This window comes from Bison bison, unplaced genomic scaffold, assembly GCF_000754665.1.
Source record: "Bison bison bison isolate TAMUID 2011002044 unplaced genomic scaffold, Bison_UMD1.0 scf7180017864044, whole genome shotgun sequence".
Lineage (NCBI taxonomy): Eukaryota > Metazoa > Chordata > Mammalia > Artiodactyla > Bovidae > Bison > Bison bison.
Genome location: NW_011494616.1, coordinates 1093345 through 1114669, shown reverse-complemented (window position 1 = coordinate 1114669; position 21325 = coordinate 1093345). Strand labels below are relative to the sequence as shown.

The following is a 21325-nucleotide window of genomic DNA, read 5'->3' as shown; positions in this document are numbered from 1 at the left end:
GACAAGGAGGCATCCGGAGGGGGAGGTGCCTGCTTAATCCAAAGCGAGAACACCTGTTTGGGGCACGTGAACAAATCTGAGACGCCGAAAGCTGGTCATTAACAAAGGCCTAGCAGAAGGGGAGAAGGAAATGGCACCCCACTCCAGTATTCTTGCCTGGAGAATCTGTCTATGGGGTTACAAGGGTCGGACATGACTTAGCGACTAAACCACCACCAGCAGCCGCAAAAGGAGAGGAAGGATGGGGAATTAAACCTGACTAGTGAAACCTGCAAGGGACTAAGTCAGGGGAACAAGGCGGCTAAAGGTCACAGGTGCGGTGTGATGCGTACCGCGCACTTTAGCGGCGGGGAAGCGGCTCTCTGGCAGTGGCGTCTGCTAGGTGAGAGGGCTGGAAGGTGGGGCAACGAGGGGCATGGAGACCAGGCCGAGTTTTTGCGTGCTTCGGAACAGTATGACAGACTCTCCGGAGAGAAAAGCAGGATTTTGGAAGAAAGGCTCCAAATATGGAAGCAGCACAGGGCTAACAGCCAAAGAAATATTGTATCTTTTAGCAAGATGCAGCGAACCATCATGTCGGGAAGCTTGGCCACGGGAAGCCAGCATTTGAGGATTAAGCTAGAGACCCCGGTGTGAGTACTTTTCTGCCTCTGAAAAGCAGGTGGAGCTGCGGGACCAGCTGCCCGAGGCCGCAAACGTCTGGCCTGCTGGCGGGGCGTCTACTTGGGGGCCTCCGCTTAGCTTTTCGCAGTGAAGCCCGGGCCGAAGCTCGTTCAGGAGGACGTCTGGGTGCTGCTTACACACTGCCATGCAGCCTGGGTCACCCTGGGGGGCAGTGGCCGTAGCCTCCTGCCCCTGGGTCCTGGTCGGCGGCCAGGCTCCCCAGTTTCTCTCCAGGTAGCTCCTCTCTGCGGCGGCCTCCGCCTTTCTACTCCTGGCCTCTGCTCCGAGGTCTGGCCGCCTTCACAGCCAGCCTCCTCCACCCTAGGCTTGCAGCAAGAGTCAAGGCTTCTCAATTTGTATTTTCCAGGCAAGAGACGTTTGTATTCTTCTTTCCCAGTGTCCATAGACCACCCAGTGTTTTAACTTTTTAGAAAAGCCCACAAGTGTGCTCCATGTTGGAAAGACCTGTTACATCCTGGAAAGGGAGGCAGAAGTTTGGGTGCATCCCTCCCGCCCCCCGGGCTCCTGTGCCTCTCTCCAGCCTCTGATGGACTCCTTGAAAAACTTGTCTCCGCATGCTTCCGGAACAGACTGCCCACCTGTCGTGGGGCCTGGCCGGGATGAGGCGCTCTTTGCTTCTTCCTGATCGCCCCGGTGGCCTGCAGGTAGGTTAGAGGTTCTTGCCCGATTCATTTCAAATGCTTCTGGAGACTTGTGTCCGTGTCCTCTTTTCTTTACTGATTCACCAAGTTCTCCAGAACCTAGGACTCACGTCCGCTTCTCCCTAAGGTCTGTTGCATGTTAAGGGTTTGGCTTTAACATTTTATAACAGGCTTTTCTATAGAACACATTTTAACCACCAGCAGACCAGTTATTCTCAGTGGAGCTCCAGGAGGACAGTGGCCCTCTTTGGCCTTGGGGTGGGGAGCTGCTTGCCCTTGTTTGATCTATGACTCTGACATAATACCTAGGCTTGTCTTTTTTCTTTTTTAAGACTTAATTTAAAAAATGTATTCTGGGAGAATATACTTTTTAAGGTTTTATGAGCTTGCATTTAATGCTAAGTTTTCCCTTAAAAATAGCAAATATGATTGTGATTTTGTGAATGGGAGAAAAACAAAAGAAAACAAAAGCCTTTTTATGGCTGGATAGAATTTCATTGCATAGATATGCTGTATTTATCCATTCTTCACTTGATGGGTGTTTGGGTGGTTTCTTTGGGCTGTTGTGAATGGTGCTGATATCAGCACGTATAAATTTTTGTTGGACAACTGGTGTCTGTTGAAGCACAACAGTTTTTACTTATGAGTATATCTGTTTGGGGGAGGATCACTTCTTATTTCTAAGAAGATTTACTTCTGTATTTCCTCTAATAATTTTATAGTTTTAGCTCTTATATCCTGTGATCCATTTGGACATTTTGTGTTTGGTGTGAGGAAGGGGTTCAGATGCATTCTTTTGCTCATAGATTCATAGTTGTCCCAGCTCCATTTGTTGAAAGATTCTACTTTCCCTTTTGAATTTTCTTGGCACCCTTGGTGAAAATCAGTTGGCCATAAATATGAGAGTTTATTTCAGGATTTTCAACTCAATTCCAATTCAAGTCGCTCAGTCATGTCCAACCCTCAGCGACCCCATGGACCGCAGCCCACCAGGCTCCTCCATCCATGGGATTTTCCAGGCAAGAGTACTGGAGTGGGGTGCCATTGCCTAACTGTGTATTAAAGTTTGAAATCAGACTTTCCTTCCTGCCTTTGGATATCTGACAGTTTGTGCTATATGATCCTTGATGCAGGGACTAGGTGTAAATGCTACAGTCTATCCATTTATCCAATATTATTATATCTAATTTGCTTTCTTGTGTTTTTATTTAAAAATTAAATATGAGTAAAAGCTTCTTCACTCGCTGGATTCATGTTTATGCCAAACTTTGGAGATCACTGCTCTCAGGTACCATATTTGTGTTCTGTTCTGCACTATATAAGGTTTTAGCCAAATGTCATCAGCCAGTGGCTCACCCCTACTTCAAGCCCCCAGGTAATATTGAATTACTGGTACATACTCAGTAACATCTCCAGAAGAGTAGATTTTCTCTGAAACTTCATCTCAGTCACCCTGTTCTAACAGTAAATCAATTGTATTATCAGTAGTTAGAAATAATTGTTTCTAAGTGTCTTTATGTTTCTTTAGTTTTTGTTTGCCTATTTAAATTTGTTTCTTCTTCTGTTCCAGAATTGTCATCTCAGGTTTCCAGTTTACATTATTTTGCATGTAAAAGGACAAATTTCTCAGTCCTTTAGGGGTCATTGTTTTCTCATTGAGGTGAACTTAATGATAATATGTTGAAATTCTAAAGACAAAATATACTTGAAATGTACACATTTTATATTATCAGTGCACTGTAGTACAAATTAATTGATATCTTATGAATATATGATCTAGAAGTAAATTAGTGTACTTAGTAAAAAATATATTTTTCATATTTATTTTCTCATCTACTTTTACTTTTTCTTTTTTTCTCACTTTTTTTGTATTTTCCAATAAATCTTTGTTCCTTCCCTAAAACATCTTAGTCTTTCCAATAAAACCAATTTTATGTTATAATAATATTGGTGTTTTATATGTACCCATTTATTAAGCATTTTAAGTTTATTTTTGATGTATTATTAATACAGAGAAAATAATGAAGATTATAATAATGAACATCCAGTTTCAGAGATAAGTAGAAATAATATATATATAAAGTTCAATCTCCTCCCTATTTCATCCCCCTCCCATTTCTTCTTTTCTAAATTTGCTTTTTGTTTTTCCTGTACATTTCTTTATATTTTTATTACACTTACATGATTTAAACAATGTATACTAATTTGTATGTTTTTAAACTTACATAATTGACTTCATATACAGTTTTTGCTTTTTCACTCACCAATTGTACAGTAGGTTTGCTGTCCGTCTTCACTGTTACTGAATATTAGCCCACTGTTCTTTAAGGTGGTTATAACAATCTATTCGTCTACAAGCAGTCTGTGAGTTTCTCTTGCTCTGTATTTTCAATGATGTTTGGTTATCATCAGAGTTTTAAATTTCTGATCAGTCTGATGAGCATAAAGTGGTTATTGTTGTATACATAATGTAGATGTTAAACATTGCTTTATTCTATGTTTTGCAAAGATTTTAATCTAATTTCTGGCTTGTGTTTTTCTGGCTCATAAAAAACAGAAGTATTTGAATTTCTTTCCTCCTATAAGTTTAGAAAGGTATTCTCCATCTTTTTTCATAAAACTTTAAAAATTGTGCATTTTGCATTTCAGTTTTTAATCCACTCTTAGTTCTTTGCATGTAGTGTTAGGTAATTATCTAAATTCATTGTTCCGTTAATGGGTAACCTGTGTCCCCAACATCATTTGTTGATTGACATTCTTTGTTTACCTGCTACTCTGTAGATCATCTCTCTTGTATATGACGAGTTTCTATATACTCATGGGTCTGCTTATAGGCTCTCTATTCTGTTCCATTAATCTGTTTTTGTGCAAATATGTCTTAATAATTTAGCTTTTAGTATGTATAGATATCTAGCTGGATCTGTCTCCCCAACTTGTTCTTTATTTCCAAAACTTGCTGGCTTTTCTCTGCCTTTGTGCTTGTATGCAAAATTTAGGATCATCTGAAACATACCAGAAATTATAAATTCATTTGGGAAAAACTGGTATCGTTATGATAATGATTTTTTCACAGAACATAGTGTATCTTTTCATCTACCTAGTTTACATCTCTGACTAATATGGTTAACATATATGATCTGAATAATATTAGTTCCTCTTTTTTTCAGTAAAATATAATAAATTACTCACCATTTAATCATTTTTTAATGTAAGATTCAGTGGCATCAAGTAAATTCACATTGTTATTCAGCCATCATCCCCATCCGCCTCTAGAATCCTAGAATGTTTTCATCTTCCCAAATTGAAACTGTACCCATTAAACAATAACTCTCTTCTTCCCAGCTCCTGGCAACCACCATCCTGCTTTCTGTCTGTATGGATTTAATTATTCTAGCTAAGAGTCGGCGGAGAAGGCAATGGCACCCCACTCCAGTACTCTTGCCTGGAAAATCCCATGGACGGAGGAGCCTGGAAGGCTGCAGTCCATGGGGTCGAGAAGAGGCGGACACGACTGAGCGACTTCACTTTCACTTTTCACTTTCCTGCATTGGAGAAGGCAGTGGCAACCCACTCCAGTGTTCTTGCCTGGAGAATCGCAGGGATGGGGAAGCCTGGTGGGCTGCCGCCTATGGGGTTACACAGAGTCAGACATGACTGAAGAGATTTAGCAGTGTATTGTATAAGTGAAACTGCACAGTATTTGTCCTATGTAACTGGCTTATTTCTCTTTGCATGATGTATTTAAGGTTTATCCATGTTATAGTATATGTCAGAATTTCTTTCCTCTAAACAAAGTGAAAGTGAAGTTGCTCAGTTGTGTCCAACTCTTTGTGACCCTGTGGACTGTAGCCCACCAGGCTCCTCCGTCCATGGGATTCTCCAGCAAGAATTCTGGAGTAGGTTGCCATTTCCTTCTCCAGGGGATCTTCCTGACCCAGGGATCGAACCCAGGTCTCCCACATTGCAGGCAGATGCTTTAACCTCTGAGCCATCAGGGGAAGCCCTTTCCTCTAAAAGCTGAATATTATTCCATTGTAAATATTAATGCTTTTAAGTTTGTTGACACTTGCTTTATTGTATTGGTCAATTTTGCAATTGTTACGTGTGTGCTTGAAAGAATGTATATTTATTGGCTGCAAATTTCAACATTTCGCAATTCAGTATTTCACCATTTCAGCAAGGAAACCCCACTCATTTTGCTACCATTTGCTATAATCTTCCACGATGTTGATTTTTCTTTGTGCTTCTGCCAATTTACACTTTTTATGTGTGGACCCATGTTACTAGTTTAGAATTGTTTTTCGGTTAATTGAACTTTTGTATTATTTTTTACACCCCTATGTGATCTCTAGTATTTTCCCCATAAAAATCTATTTTGTCTGGTTCTAACATGGTGGCTCAGGGCTTTTACTACTTTTTGTTGTTACTGTTATTATTTTCTCATGTCTTTGTGACTCCAGGGACTAGTAGAGTCCATGGAATTCTCCAGGCCTAGCCTTTCACTTCTCCAGGGGATCTTCCCCACCCAGGGATCAAACCCAGGTCCCTCACATTGCAGGCAGATTCTTTACCAGCTGAGCCACAAGGGAAGTCCAAGAATACTGGAGTCGGTAGCCTATCCCTTCACCAGTGGATCTTCTCAACCCAGGAATCAAACCTGGGTCTCCTGCATTGCAGGTAGATTCTTTACCAACTGAACTACTAGGGAAGCCCCTGTGACTTCATAGAATCTTTAATTTGATCTTGGTCTGCCAGAGAATTTAGCCTTTCTATTTTTGAGATTCAATTTGGCTGTCTTCATGTTTTATTAATAATTGGTAAATTGAGTATTCACATCAACTGTGTTTAGTGATGTGTGGGAATTTGTTTCTAGCATCTTATTTTGTGAATTATATTTGTACAGCCTTTTCAATGCTTCATTTTTTTCTTCCACTTTTTTTAGACTGATTACTTCTAGGTTTTGTCTCTTTCTCAAAAATGTTTGTCTACTTTAGTGTTACACATATTATTTCTATTTATTTAATAGCTACTTTTAAATTATTAACATGCATGTTTAGTTTTTAAAAGTCTAAAGTTAACCAGTATTTCTACACCCATACTGAATAATACAAAGACTTTCAGTTCAGTTCAGTCACTCAGTCGTGTCTGACTCCTTGCGACCCCATGAATTGCAGCACGCCAGGCCTCCCTGTCCATCACCAGCTCCTGAAGTTCACTCAAACTCACGTCTATCCAGTCGGTGATGCCATCCAGCCATCTCATCCTCTGTTGTCCCCTTTTCCTCCTGCCCCCAATCCCTCCCAGCATCAGAGTCTTTTCCAATGAGTCAACTCTTCTCATGAGGTGGCCAACTCCCATGAGGAGTTTCAGCTTTAGCATCATTCCTTCCAAAGAACACCCAGGACTGATCTCCTTTAGAATGGACTGGTTGGATCTCCTTGCAGTCCAAGGGCTGCAAAGACTTTAGAACATGTAAATTCCCACTTGCCCTTGGCATCTTACAAGACAAGCTCTAGGGATATTTATGATTCTAATTCTGTAAAAGCAAGACTTCTTAAATTCAAAACACTGAAAAACAAAAAGAAAATAGAATTTTCTCATCATGCCAAACAAGGAATAACATATAGGCTTTAAATAAAAGTCTTTAAAAACTGAATTTTAGTATTTTTAAAAATTATTTTCCCATGATCTTTTTCTTTTGTTTTTAGGTCATATCTTTTGTTAAACCAACTCAAATATTTAATTTTGATCATTTCAAAGATTAAACTGTAATATATGATTTTTGTATTTGCTTTTCTAAAATGGCATGATGAAATTGATTATAGCAAACAAAGAGCAGTATGTCTGGAAGCAAATGTAACCATCCAGAACAAAGTGAAAACCCAGAAGCCATAAAATAGGTCCCTGAGCAGTGGCAGCAAGAAAGCAAAATAAACCAAACAGAAACAAAATTTAAAAATCACTGCTGTTACCAAAAATTAGAACCTTGAATCTCTTCAACCCAGGGCTTTATCACCTCATAATCTCCATTAGCAAGCCACTCCCAGAGACTCAGCTCTAAGCAAGAACAGCGTGCTTGCCATACAGACTTCTATACGGGGACCCTCTTTCCAAATAGATCGCAGTGTTTATTTACCACAGCTTAGAAAGGCCTAGGCCCTAATGACATTGATGTCTTGCTACATCACTGAAGAATTTATAAAATAGGCACATAATAACTGTTCTGTGAAAGTAATTGGAAGCCTTTATCAGTGATGGGAGACAGGTGATGCTCAGGTATAGTGGCCTTACGCTACTTCATAGAAAAAAGATTGTATAACACATCTCGGTAGCCTGAGAGAATGTCCCTGAATTACAGTTTGGCAAAATAACCAATCAAAACAAAGCTCATAGTTAAATCATCTGAAAGAACCGAAGTCTGTATATGCATAAGAAAAAATCTGAAAATAATACATGTATTTAAAAAAATATTTTAAACAAGAATGCTTTTTGGAGGGATGAGAGCATGTTTATTATTCACTCATTGAGCATGACACATTTTCCAGAGGCACTCAATAGATGAAAGATTGATTTCGATATCAACAGAATTTTTAGTAGCACTCTGTTCTAAACTGTTAGACATTTTATTTTTCTGATGATGCAAGAGAAAAACATGCATTTTTGTCCTTACTTGGAAGTATGGAAAATAGCCATGAACAAAATTATCTCTTGTTAAAAAATGTTTAATGAAACACTTCAGTTTTAGCTATGAAAATGCTATCTCAGTTTTCGGTCTCATAGAGAAGGGAAATTTTCTCTGGGTGAGAAGTAACACGCATCTGAAATCAAAGTGCCTGCTGTTTTGTGATGTTTTGGTCACTAATATGTACCATAATCAGAGAAGGCAATGGCACCCCACTCCAGCACTCCTGCCTGGAAAATCCCATGGACAGAGGAGCCTGGTGGGCTGCAGTCCATGGGGTTGCGAAGAGTCGGACACGACTGAGCCACTTCACTTTCACTTTTCACTTTCATGCATTGGAGAAGGAAATGGCAACCCACTCCAATGTTCTTGCCTGGAGAATCCCAGGGACGGGGGAGCCTGGTGGGCTGCCGTCTATGGGGTCGCACAGAGTCGGACATGACTGAAGCGACTTAGCAGCAGCATGTACCATAATAATCTGTGCCTTACCGGATTGTCAAAATTCATCCTGTACATTAAAAGCTATACTTTATTTGTAAGGGCGTATAATTATAGTCCACACTTTTGAAAATAAATAAATGTTTCTGTTTTATAGTCCTTTTTTGACAGAAAGTTCAAAAATTCTTGACCCATGGCTGCTCTTAGAACCAGTGATTATGAGTCTGTCCTAATGAAGTGTTTGAAAGGCTCAGCTATTTATTTTAAATTAAAATTTGCCATTTTTCTTAATTAAAGTTTTAATATGGGTGATAGGCATAACGTTTGGAAATCACATGAAAGTACAGAGGAAAAAAAAAATAATTCTCAAATCAGTCCCTTCCCTCAGCTCTTGGCTCCATCACTGAGTAACTTCAGAGAATTGTATTAGATAATTCTTATGTCTGTTCTCTATTTTTTTATGTTTCCACTAACCATTCCTTGGCTTTTTATATTATGATTGCTTATAATATGCTTTCTTGTTTTATCCTTATGGTGAGATCTTAGGGATAGCTTAGTATCTCCTTTCTATTCACGTGTTTATTCACCATATATTTATTAACACCTAGTGTATATGTGGAAATACATGAGTCAGTGTGTGAAGCTCACATCCTTATGATACTTACTAATCATGGATAAAGTACTTGAATTTGGGGTGTCAACCCATAAGATCAGGAGCCATGTTTAATTCACTTTCCTGACTATTCACCCCATCATGGGGTCTGTTTCCCATCTGTCATGCATAATAGATATTGGATGAACTCTTATATGTGATGAATACTATTGAACAAGTTTGTTTCTTACTTATATTGCCATTTTCCTAATAGTAGAAGTTGGATAACTAGGATTTTGCTTGCCTGGTTGTGAAGTTCCATACTGAGATGTAACATATGTGTCATGGTTATGAGTTGCTACTGCTGCTGCTGCTGCTGCTAAGTTGCTTCAGTCGTGTCCGACTCTGTGCAACCCCATAGACAGCAGCTCAACAGGCTCCCCCATCCCTGGGATTCTCCAGGCAAGAACATTTCCTGGTTCTTTTTAATCTAAATCATATTCTTCTTTAAAGTTTTCCGTGGTACTCTTTTTCCCATATAGCACTCACATTTATAATTGCATTATACTTAGAAATATTTAGTATCTGTCTCTTCACTAGACGATAAACATTAAAAAGGAGTGGGTTGCCATTTCCTTCTCCAATGCATAAAAGTGAAAGTGAAGTTATGAGTTATCAAATTATTATTCCATTATCTCAAAGGTCCCTGTGAAGTCCAAGTAAAGCAATGAGTATGCTTTACGAAGAAAGAACCAAAGAAGGTGGTGGTGTTTACATGAACTCTTAGAGTACTGAGCTATTCTTTAAGAGAGAAAGTATTTAGTAACTCCAGTGATCTAAAACATGGTTATGTTATTGAAAAAATAGCACGGCCTCTAACTGCCAAGTTTGTGTTACTATTTTTAATGCACAAATACATATTTAGCCTTATAAGAAATATAAGAAAAGACATAAAATGGAGCAGAAAATAAGTTCACAGATGGATTAGATCCAATCTCTGGTTGATCTCTTTTCCCCCTCCCCCGCAAAACATATCTAGATCCTTGGCCCCATTCATCTGGCCAATTCAGTTTATTCTTTACATCTCACATTAAATGTGACTTGCTTAAAGAAAGTTCCCTCAACCTCTAAATCATATTCTTCTTTAAAGTTTTCCGTGGTACTCTTTTTTCCCATATAGCACTCATATTTATAATTGCATTATACTTAGAAATATTTAGTATCTGTCTCCTCACTAGACGATAAACATTAAAAAGGCTCAACACACCAGCAACGTGTCTGGCTCAGGGTATGAGCTCAATAACTAGTTACTGCATGCAGTAACTCTAATACATAAAAGATGATGGCAGGGAAAGAGAGAAATAGAGTGGAGAGGAAAAGCATGTATAACATGTGAGTTTAAAAGGTTTGCGATAAGATTTGACATGGACTTTAGAGGAGGTGAACGGTTGCTGAATGTGAAGCCTCATGGACACACCCAGAGCAGGTGACACAGAAAAGATTGGAAGCACAGACAATCAGGGCCAATATGTCCATTAGACACAGCAGACACTGTGCCCAGAACCCACTATACTCTAAGGTACCCACAAAATATTTTAAATGTTAGTTTTTATCAGAAGAAAAAATAGATATTATAATAATGATTCCAATGTATGCTGATCTTAGCATAAAAGGCAATGTTTAGTATTTTTTATAGAGGAAAGAGCCCATGAAAGAATACAACCCTGAGGATGGTATTTGTTAAACAGTAGGTAGGAATCTGAGCTAGAACCTGAAGAAGGAATAGAAGAGCTAACATTGAGATTCAGATTGGTGTCAGGTCAGGGAGAACCTGGGCTTCCCAGGGGGCACGAGTGGTAAAGAACCCACCTGCCAATGCAGGAGGCGTAAGAGACATGGGTTCGATCCCTGGGTCAGAAAGACCGCCTAGAGGAGGACATGGCAACTCACTCCAGTATTCTTGCCTGGGGAATCCCATGGTCAGAGGAGCCTGGCGGGCTACAGTCCATGGGGTCGTAAAGAGTCAGACATGACTGAAGAGACCGAACACACTGCGTGCAGCGAGAACCTAGATGACAGCCTGGGGAGGCTCTTCAAACTTTGCTTTACCTGCACAGACTTTCTGTCACTTTTTACTTATTAGTAGAGCTTTAGGAAGAGAGTTCTTGCAGGAAAGAATAGGATGGGTTGATTTTTGAATTAGGATAGTTAATCAAAGGCCTTTTGCATTAGTTTGAATTGTACAGTAATAGAAACAGAAGGGGTGGACATTACAAACATCTAGGTATATATGTACCCAGGCACTTTAGATCCTATGCAGAAGAGCTCATTTTCCCATAGAAAACTCCCAAAGACCTAATTGCACATTTGCATGTCCTCTGTAAGTTCCATGAGAGGAGAGACTGTGCCAACCCTACTGCTGTTTCCTTAGGAAATTGCACATGGAGATACTCAAGAAAGCAAGAGATCTAGAGACTTTAGAAGTGTTACGACTGTTGTTAACTAGGACTAGATCTTGGCCAAATCATTCTAAACATCAAAGCACATGCCCAGGGCCTGCTGATGTGACAAATACCTTCCAGTTGATTGATGGTTCAGTTATTTTTCAGAGCAAAACAGAAATAACATCATATACACATCATTACTTAGAGCTTATTTTAAAGTTAATTTTTAATGATTCTTTTTTCCAAATTGGGAAATCTGTCTATGGTCTATAACTAAATATATATTCATATTCATAACACATGTATATACAGCATTAACTCATACAGAGAAAATCACAATGACATAAAGCCATGTAACATGCATTGAATACAGTCGTATTGTAGTTAGACTTGTTAGCATGCTCATTAAATGAATACTTTGGATTCAAAGGATGTGCCCAGCCTTGTACTAGAGGAGCAACCATTCTAACAGGAATGTTAGGCTGGGGATTTACTAAGGAGAGGTGACATCTGCTTCCAGTCTTGAAACCGTGCATGCTTGAAGAAGCAGAAGAGCAGGTAGATTTTTAAAATGCTAGAAATTGGTCTTGTGTTTAGAAGGCTTTGTTAACCTTTTGGAGTATTAGTTTCCTTATCCGTGGCATGAGAGGTGATCATCTTTTGTATCACTGTTGAGCTGCTTTTCATGTCTAATTGGAATATAGAAAAGGCAGGAAACATAAAAATCAATACAAAGGTTATGAATTGCCTGATGCTGAGGAGAGAGGACCTATTTAGGGTGTAATATTGATAGTTAAACTGTAGTTTAATTTAGTTAAGTTAAACAGAGATAGTGCCTGTCTCTGTTTTAGAGATTGTCTTTTTTGGGGGGACAGAGGAATAGGTCCAGTGAATCTTTCAGGAGCTTCCAATTCTGGCTCTTTGATAAGTTGAGATGTATGAAGTATGACAATATTGTTAAATACTGAGATTGTATTTAACATTGTTTAGGAAACAGTTTTTTTTTTATAGTATTGGGATTATATCATCAGCGTATGAAAAAGTCATTCTGTACGATTATACAAAGACTGTCTATGTGTGTGCTAGTCGCTCAGTCACATCCAACTCTTTGTGACCCCATGGAATGCAGCTCACCAGGATCCCCTGTCCATGGGATTTCCCAGGCAAGAATACTGGAGTGGGTCTCCATTCCCTTCCCCAGGGGATCTTCCCAACCCAGTGACTGAACTCAGGTCTTCCGCCTGGAAGGCAGATTCTTTACCATCTGAGCCACTGGGGAAGCCTGTATGAAGACTGAAGGTGGTCAAATATAGGCATTTAATTGGCAACATTTAGGCTCCTGAAAATTTCATTGACAATATTACTTGAAGTGAATTCAGGATAGGGTTTTCAAAATTGAGTCTTGGTGGTGGTTTGAAAACAGTTGAATTGTTCTACCACTTTGCCATTGTAACAGTTCCAGGCTGTATTCAAAACATTGGTATCAAGGTAGGAAATGAGTCCAAGTCGATGTTCCTCTTGAGGTTAAAGGTCTGTTTCTTTCAATCAGTTCAAACTGACAGGCCTCCTGCCATCACCTCCTCCTCAGCCAGGCAGGCAGGCCCTGGCCGTCAGTGTGAAAACATCTGTTGAATGGATTTATTGACTAGATCGTGTTTTTTTTCTCCCTTTCTCTATTTTTTTTTCCTTCACACCGTTTATTATGTCTCTGACCTGATGAACTTAATTTGTTGACATGTCGCTCTCAGTGTCTCCCTGCGTGCTGGCCTCATGTTTCTCTCTTCTGTGCTCTTTTCTTGGCAGCAGTCCTTCTTGGAGCCCCAGCACACACGTGCAGTCTCGGTGCGCCAGGCTCAGCTGGCTCCTGTGGGCATGGAGGGATTAGAGAAAGAGCGTCTGGTCTCCAAGACCCACTCCTCCCCCGCAGCCTCCACGTTACCTCACCCAGCAATGGACCGCCCCCTCCGGCCCGGCTCTGCAACTGGTGAGAATCCCAAAAGACTTTCCCTAATAGGCAGGCTGAATGCACCGTTTTTGCAGGATTAAGCGATTTAAATGCTCAGAATAACTCCAAGGGCAGAACGCTCCGTTTTAACCCAATGCAACCCAAATTTTATGACGTTGTATTGGCCACAAGACAAAGCAGCACATCTGATAAATCTTGGGCTTAGTATTAATAGCCTCATAAATTGTTATCATTCAGGGGCCTGGAAAACACATCAACAGGTGCATGGGTCCCTTCTGGAACCAGAGATCCCCTCAACATTCTTTACCATCTCTTCCTTCCAGTGCTTGTGGCCCCGAGGAAATTTACGATGCTGACTTCACTCAACTCGAAAGAGTGCCCCCTTCCAGTGTGTTTTTCTTGCTGTTGTGTTTGTTTCAGAGTTTTGTCCTGGCTTTTCATACAAATGACTCATAGGAGACAGTGGTGCCAAGGCAAACCTTGTTTAATTCTACATACATCAGTTCCAATTCCATTTATTATGGCACCGATGGGTGGGCTATCTGACCACCCTCTTCCTTTGCCTACAGCTGTGTTTGATATTTCAGAACCTGGCTACAGAAGAAAACAAACCAGATAATTCCAAGGCCAAAGGAAGGTCAGGTCTGGAACACGCGCAAGAAAAGGGCACTATTCTCTCACAAAGGAGCTGTACCATAAATATGCATGTGGATAAATATTCCTTTATGTCTGCTGGACCCCATTCTTGGTCTATGTTCTCAACTGTGGCCCATGAAATGAAAGATATTCTAGCCCTAAGGGCTCAGAACATGGATGCCTCAAGGGGAGAATTCAGATGTACCTTCTGCTAGAGTCTCTCACAGGTTATCTGATTTATTTTTGATTCAATTTTTAGGATTCAGGGTTTGTTTTTGTGGCTTCTGTGACCTCAAGCAACCCTTTGTACTTGGAAAAGTTAAAATACTTTTTCCAAAATCACATTCCCAAGCCTTGATATCATCTTTTATTTAAAAGTCAATGAACGGAACAACCAGGTTATTTAACTTTGACAGACATCTTTGATAAGTATGCTCAGGAGCTACATTTTATAATGTATTACACCACGAGCCAGCATTCCATACTAGGAGCTACAGACTGGATATATCTGGATATATTTCTCTCACCACGTTAGCCACTGTTTCTGATCCCTCTATTTCTTGGACAAACAGACCTGTCCTGGTATCCCAGGCAACCCAGGACTGTAGCCAGGGTCAGCGGAAGCTGCTTGGATCAGTCATGTCTCGTTCAATCCCTGTTCTTAAGAGAATTTTTGCTCATAGTCAGATACATGCTGTAGAGAAATACTTTTTGTAGGTAGTCAGAGCAGTAGCCTTTAAGAATTAGTTATTTCTCAGTTCTTTTTACTGAGAGTGTTTTGTATTCAGCCATAAGCTTTCAGAGACACAGATATCCTATTGTAATGCCAATTACATTCACTCCAAATCATTTCCTTACTTTAAAAGCAAGCTTGATTATCAAGTTTTGTGATGCTGTTTCAATAGTCATGTGTGTGGCTGTCTGCTATTGTAACCCTACTGATAATTTCTTTCCTTGGTTAAGAGAGGTGACCCTTCCCTGACATGTTGTGGTTTCCTCTACTTTTATATGTTCACTCCATATGAATGAAACAAGTTCTCTGAATATTAGAATGATCCTACTAGTTTGAGAAAAACATGTTTTTGCAAATGAACAGGGTTTGTAGGTCTTAAAAGAATCAGGCGAGGGACTTCCCTAGCAGTACAGTGGTTAAGACACTGTGCTTCCACTGCAGGGGGCATGAATTCAATTTCTGGTTAGGGAACTAAGATCCCACATGCCATGCAGCACAGACAAAAATTAGGGGAAAAAATCAGGTGAAAGAGTGGATTGCAAACCAGATAATGCAAGCATGACATAAACATAGCCAAATGCTTCAAACTGAAAACTGGGTCATTTCACATGATTAGTTTCTTTGCCATAATGTCAACACCCTAGTATTTATCAGAAGTTATATTCCAAGCACAAATAGGGAGATCAGGTGGAGTTTATTTTCATGTTTAATGTATGTGATGAGACACGTGCATGTTCACGCATGCTCAGTTGTGTCCCGCTCTTTGTGACCTCAAGGACTGTAGCCCGCCGGGCTCCTCTGTCTGTGGGATTCTCCAGACAGGAATGCTGGAGTGGGTTGCCATGCCCTGCTCCAGGGGATCTTGCAGACACAGGGATCAAACCCACATCTCCTGCATCTCTGGGACTGGCAGTTGGATTCTTTACCACTGAGCTACCTGATGAGGCACATTTCTGGCCTAAATGAGAAGTTATATAAACTTACATTTTAAAAAATACAGAATTTTATACTTAGTAACTTTTCAATTAATTTTAGTTGAATCGACAAATATTAATTTGCAGTATATATACATAATGTGTACATGTAAATCATAAACACTTAGGAATTTACCAGCTCAAATTTGAAAACACTGAAAGTGAAAGTTACTTTGCAATTACTGCTCTGTAAGGATTCACTAAGTGATTCCAAAGTTACATACTTCAGTAGGAAAAAACCTTATTGTCTTATTTACCTTAAGAATGTTGCATCCTGACACTTAAATTCTTAGGATAAAAATACTAAATATTCTTTTAAAAACGTGCAAAGTATGTAATTTATGTGTCTGTTAATAGCTCCTCCACTGTCACTGGGACTAAAAATATATATTTGGTTAGTGACTTTCATTTAGTGCTTTTCCAAATCCAAAGGAAATGAAATGTACTATCTTCACTCTGCTCTTCCAAATATTATTCTGGCTTTAATCCAAACTTAAATTTCCCCTGTAACATGCATACTCTTACAGTCCACATGGTCTCAAAATTCATCTTAGTATTTCTAATGATCTCTTACTTTAGAGGAGAACTCTTAAGGCTTTCACTTGTGATATGTTTGAAAACAAATTTTTTATGTTTTAAGGGCGTTTCTTTTGGCTTTTTAATATCTATTTGTTGTAAATACATCAAAAAATAAAAATAAAATGTAACATTTAAGTCACTTTGAAGTCACATGTTCTTTGAGAATATTTAGCTTTTGTTTCCCAAAGAAAGTTATAAATCTTTACTCAGTGGTTGTTCCAGTAGAAAGTAAGGAAGAGAGAGAGTAGGTTATAAAGTTAAGCAGTTTGCTTAAATTCCTTCTGTAACAGCTATACATTTTGAAACAACTATGAAGTTATTCTGTACTAAACTCACATAATTTTTAAGGCACACCTTTCAAACCTTTACCTTCCATGTAATCCCCAATAGCCAAAGGGATAGTCACACCACCCTAATATTTCTAAAGAACAAAGCAGTGGTCCAAGGGGGAAATGTTGTCTGAGTTTAGTCAGTTGTTGAAGATGAAGTCTCTAGTCTGCTTCCTGTGAGAACTTGAATGGACCAAGAAACAAACTAAGATGGAGCCCCTCCCTGCTGGCCCGATGGAGAGCCTGGCTGAGGATATTTCTGGATGGCCAGGGGATCACTTAGCTTCTGTAGTGCCAAGGAAGAATGTGTGTTGTAGAGCCAGGTTACCACATATTCAAATGCATTTTGTCATTTTGGAATATAAGTAATAATGCATGCATGCTCAGTCACTTCGGTCGTGTTCAACTCTGTGACCCCATGGACTGTAGTCTGCCAGGCTCCACTGTCCATGGGGATTCTTCAGGCAAGATCTGAAGTGGGTTGCCATGCCCTCCTCCAGGGGATCTTCCTGACCCAGGGATCGGACCCATGTCTCTTATGTCTCCTGCATTGGCAGGTGGGTTCTTTATCGCTAGCACCACCTTAGACTCCCCATAAGTAATAATTCAATGTTTATTACATATTGAATTTAAGGAGTACTTTTTTTCATTCTATCTGAAGCCAAGGCATGGTGTTTAGTATGAATTCTGATGGCTAAGGAAAGGGCAATGCCTGTCATTTTCTCTGCCATAGTCTTCCTTTCTGCTCAGCTGTTCCTGAGAGAAATGAGGCTTGGCCATGGCTCCCAACAGGATTTTGAGAGTAGATGATATAATTGTGCTGTGTGTGTGTGCACGCACGCCCAGTTGTGTCTGACTCTTTGCAACACATGAACTGTAGCCCACCAGGCTCCTCTGTCCATGGGATTCTCCAGGCAAGACTACCAGAGTGGGTTGCCATTTCCTCTCCAGGGGATCTTCCTGACCCAGGGATCAAACTTATATCTCTTTTGTCTCCTGCATTGGCAGGTGGATTCTTTGCCAACTGTGCCACTTTGCTAGTTTATGCCAAGTGGAATTCAGTGATACCAAATTTAATAGCAGATAAATTTGGTTGACTTTTAGCTTCCCCATCACCCAGTACCATTTAAGCTCTTCTTTCTCCCAGCACTAGGTTCCTTTACATAATCTGTGAAAATTCTTTTTTTATACCATCAGTTTTTTAGTCAGTGTCTAATGAGAAGTAGAATTGTAGCGTTTGAACTAAAGCAGTGTTTGTGAAAGCCATTACAAATAGTTCAAAGAATTTTTAAGTGGACATTTAGAGGGTGGCACATCACAACGGAAAGTGAAATACATTGGAATGTTTAAGTGTGAGAATAGCAAAAGTGGCCTCTTCCCCTGTCTTTTTGTTTGTTTCTGCTTTTAATGAAGATATGTTCCCAAGTTAGGCAAGCTCTTGTTAATCCCCAGGTTTTAGTTTACAGCTTACTTCCTTCAGGAAGCCTTGTTTGGCCAGCTAAATCCAAATTAAATCAATTATGGTCCCTCGTAACTGGATTTTTTTTCCCTCAAAGATTGTAATTGATTTATTTTGGGGATTGTGTTAAAATGGGCTGTCCGTGTGGGAAGAGATTGTGTTTCCTCTTCTCTCTGACCCCAGCACTTCGGTACCTGACTAGCCCGAGGATCTAGCTCAGTGTGTATGCCTGCTGTACAATAAATGAATATGCAAGTGAAACAAGAGTAAAGAGACGTGAATCACATGCAGCTGTACAAAAAAAGGTTATTTGTATGTTAGATGAAATTTTGAGGTGACATATTTTTTAATTAAAAAATGTTCATTGGAAGCAATTTCGTAAGTCTGGAAAACTGTAAGGGGAGAATCACCTGTTACTCTGTCACCAGAGAAAACCATAAGTAAAATACACATTTATTTCCAGTAATTTTTCCTCTTCTATGTGCCTCTCTCTGACAGTGAAGGAAAGTTATATGTTTGTGTTCATGTCTGCATGCGTGTGTACATCTGTAAATACATACGTGTGTTTGTGTATGCGTGTGTTTATGTGTGTGTTTTAAGACATCTCAGAGTAACTATTGTTACCACCTGCATTAGAATGCAGAGATTAATTTCATTTGGGTAGATAAAAGTTAACTGTCCTCAAATATATGTGCCTGAAATTTCTCCTGAAAAGTTCCTCCAATGTTTGCCTATCTAATTCTCACTGAAGATGATAAGATAGCTATCTTTTTTTTATTTAGGAGACTAAATCAGCTTGGTCACATATATATTGTATTATAAGTTATTTCTTATATAATAACATTTTTAAAATATATATTAATGTATGTTAGTTATATGTATATGTATATATCTTTTTTGAAGAAAAATATTTTGTGGCTTTTTCATACCTGAGAAAGTCATCCTACAACCTTCACACGTTCTTGGACACAGATTTACTAGGACACATTTTTTTTGTCTGGAAATCTGGAAGTGTGGTTAAATGCTCAAGCATTTAATATTCAAAAGGAGAGGTCTAAGTTTAGCAATGAAGAGAAGTCTGGACCATCTTGGTATGTGTTCCTTTGTGGGCAGCCTGTTCATTCTCTTCTGGTGCCTCACAGTATATTTCTTCATCCTACTAATCCAAAATAAAATCATTCTTATGAGCATTTGCAGTTACATACTCATGTACATGTCTCTTTCTATTATGGATAAATGTTTCAGTTATTCCAATTATTCTATGAATCTGATCCCCTCCTTGAGAACAATCACTGTCTATTCGTTGATCTCCATACTTTCTGAACATATCTAAATTTTTATTTAATGGCATTGATCTGGTTTTTTATGAAATTTGAATTCTTCTTTTGTTGCCTCCAAAGTAGACTTTAATTTTGCCACTCTGGTTTTAGTTCTCTTGCCATCCTCGTTTACCTTATGCATCTTTTTCCTCATTAATTTACCTTGGTCTCTCCTTTCAGCTCTTGGTCCTATTTTATAGGACCAATGTCTTCTGACATTTGAGGATTCCCCCAAATTTCTAAAATCTTATTTTGCTTCCTATAGTTGGAAAAGACTCTGATGCTGAGAGGGATTGGGGACAAGAAGAGAAGGGGACAACAGAGGATGAGATGGCTGGATGGCATCACTGACTCGATGGATGTGAGTCTGAGTGAACTCCGGGAGTTGGTGATGGACAGGGAGGCCTGGCATGCTGCGATTCATGGGGTCGCAAAGAGTCGGACACGACTGAGCGACTGATCTGATCTGATCTGATAGTAAATCAAATTCACTGAGCTAAGTAGTAGGAATTATGTTTCCCTTTATATTTCTGTAGCATATTCTCATAGGCCCAGTTTTTGTTTTTTGTTTTTTTTTTCCTCCTCACTCAAACTTAAAAAAGAGTTTTTTGAGGTATAGTTGATTTACAGTGTTATGTTAGTTTATGGTGTAGAGCCAAGTGACTCAGTTATATGTTTTCTGACTTTTTTTTTGTTAGAGTTTATTGTAAGATATGGAATTTTCGTTTTCTCTACTGTACAGCAGGACTTCAGCTGTTTTATATATAGTAATTTGCATCCAATAATCTCAGACTCCTAATTTATCCCTCCTCTTATCTTTCCCCTTTGGTAATGATAAATTTGTTTTCTATGTCTGTGTTTCTGACTGTGTTTCTGTTTTGTAAATAAGTTCATTTGTACCATTTTTAGATTCCACATATAAGTGATACATATGATATTTGTCTTTGTCTGACTTCAGTTAGGGTGACCATCTCTCAGTTCATCCATGTTGCCACAAATGGCATTATTTCCTTCCTATTTTTTATGGCTGGGCAATAATTCTATGGTGTATTTATACACTGTCTGTGTGTGTGTGCTCAGTTGTGTCCCTGACTCTTTGCAGTCCATGGGCTGGCAGCCTGCCAGGCTTCTCTGTCCATGGAATTTTCCAGGCAAGAATTCTGGAGTTGGTTGCCATTTCCTACTCCAGGGGATCTTCCTGACCCAGGGGTTGAACCTGCATCTCTTGCATTTCCTGCATAAGTAGGTCGATTCTTTATCACTGTGCCACCTGGGAAGTCTATATATACAGTTCAGTTCAGTCGCTCAGTCGTGTCCGACTCTTTGTGACCCCATGAATCGCAGCACGCCAGGCCTCCCTGTCCATCACCAACTCCCGGGGTTCACCCAAACTCATGTCCATTGAGTCAGTGATGCCATCCAGCCATCTCATCCTCTGTCGTCCCCTTCTCCTCCTGCCCCCAATCCCTCCCAGCATCAGAGTCTTTTACAACAACTCTTTGCATGAGGTGGCCAAAGTACTGGAGTTTCAGCTTTAGCATCAGTCCTTCCAAAGAACACCCAGAACTGATCTCCTTTAGAATGCACTGGTTGGACCTCCTTGCAGACCAAGGGACTCTCAAGAGTCTTCTCCAACACCACAGTTCAAAAACATCAATTCTTTGGCTCTCAGCTTTCTTCACAGTCCAACTCTCACATCCATACATGACTGGAAAAACCATAGCCTTGACTAGACTGACCTTTGTTGGCAAAGTAATGTCTCTGCTTTTGAATATGCTATCTAGGTTGGTCATAACTTTCTGTCCAAGGAGTAGGCGTCTTTTAATTTCATGGCTGCAGTCACCATCTG

The 21325-nt window shown here is 39.6% G+C and overlaps 1 protein-coding gene across 7 annotated transcripts in view; it reads left to right on the top strand.

Moving 5' to 3' along the window:
* Window positions 1-21325, top strand: part of HDAC9 (histone deacetylase 9) — a 1025726-nt gene that overhangs the window by 701974 nt on the left and 302427 nt on the right. For all 7 annotated transcript variants that reach the window (XM_010835593.1, XM_010835596.1, XM_010835590.1 and 4 more), the window contains one exon: window positions 13285-13465. In XM_010835593.1, the coding sequence (XP_010833895.1) occupies window positions 13285-13465 (181 nt within the window). The remainder of the gene's footprint in view (window positions 1-13284; window positions 13466-21325) is intronic.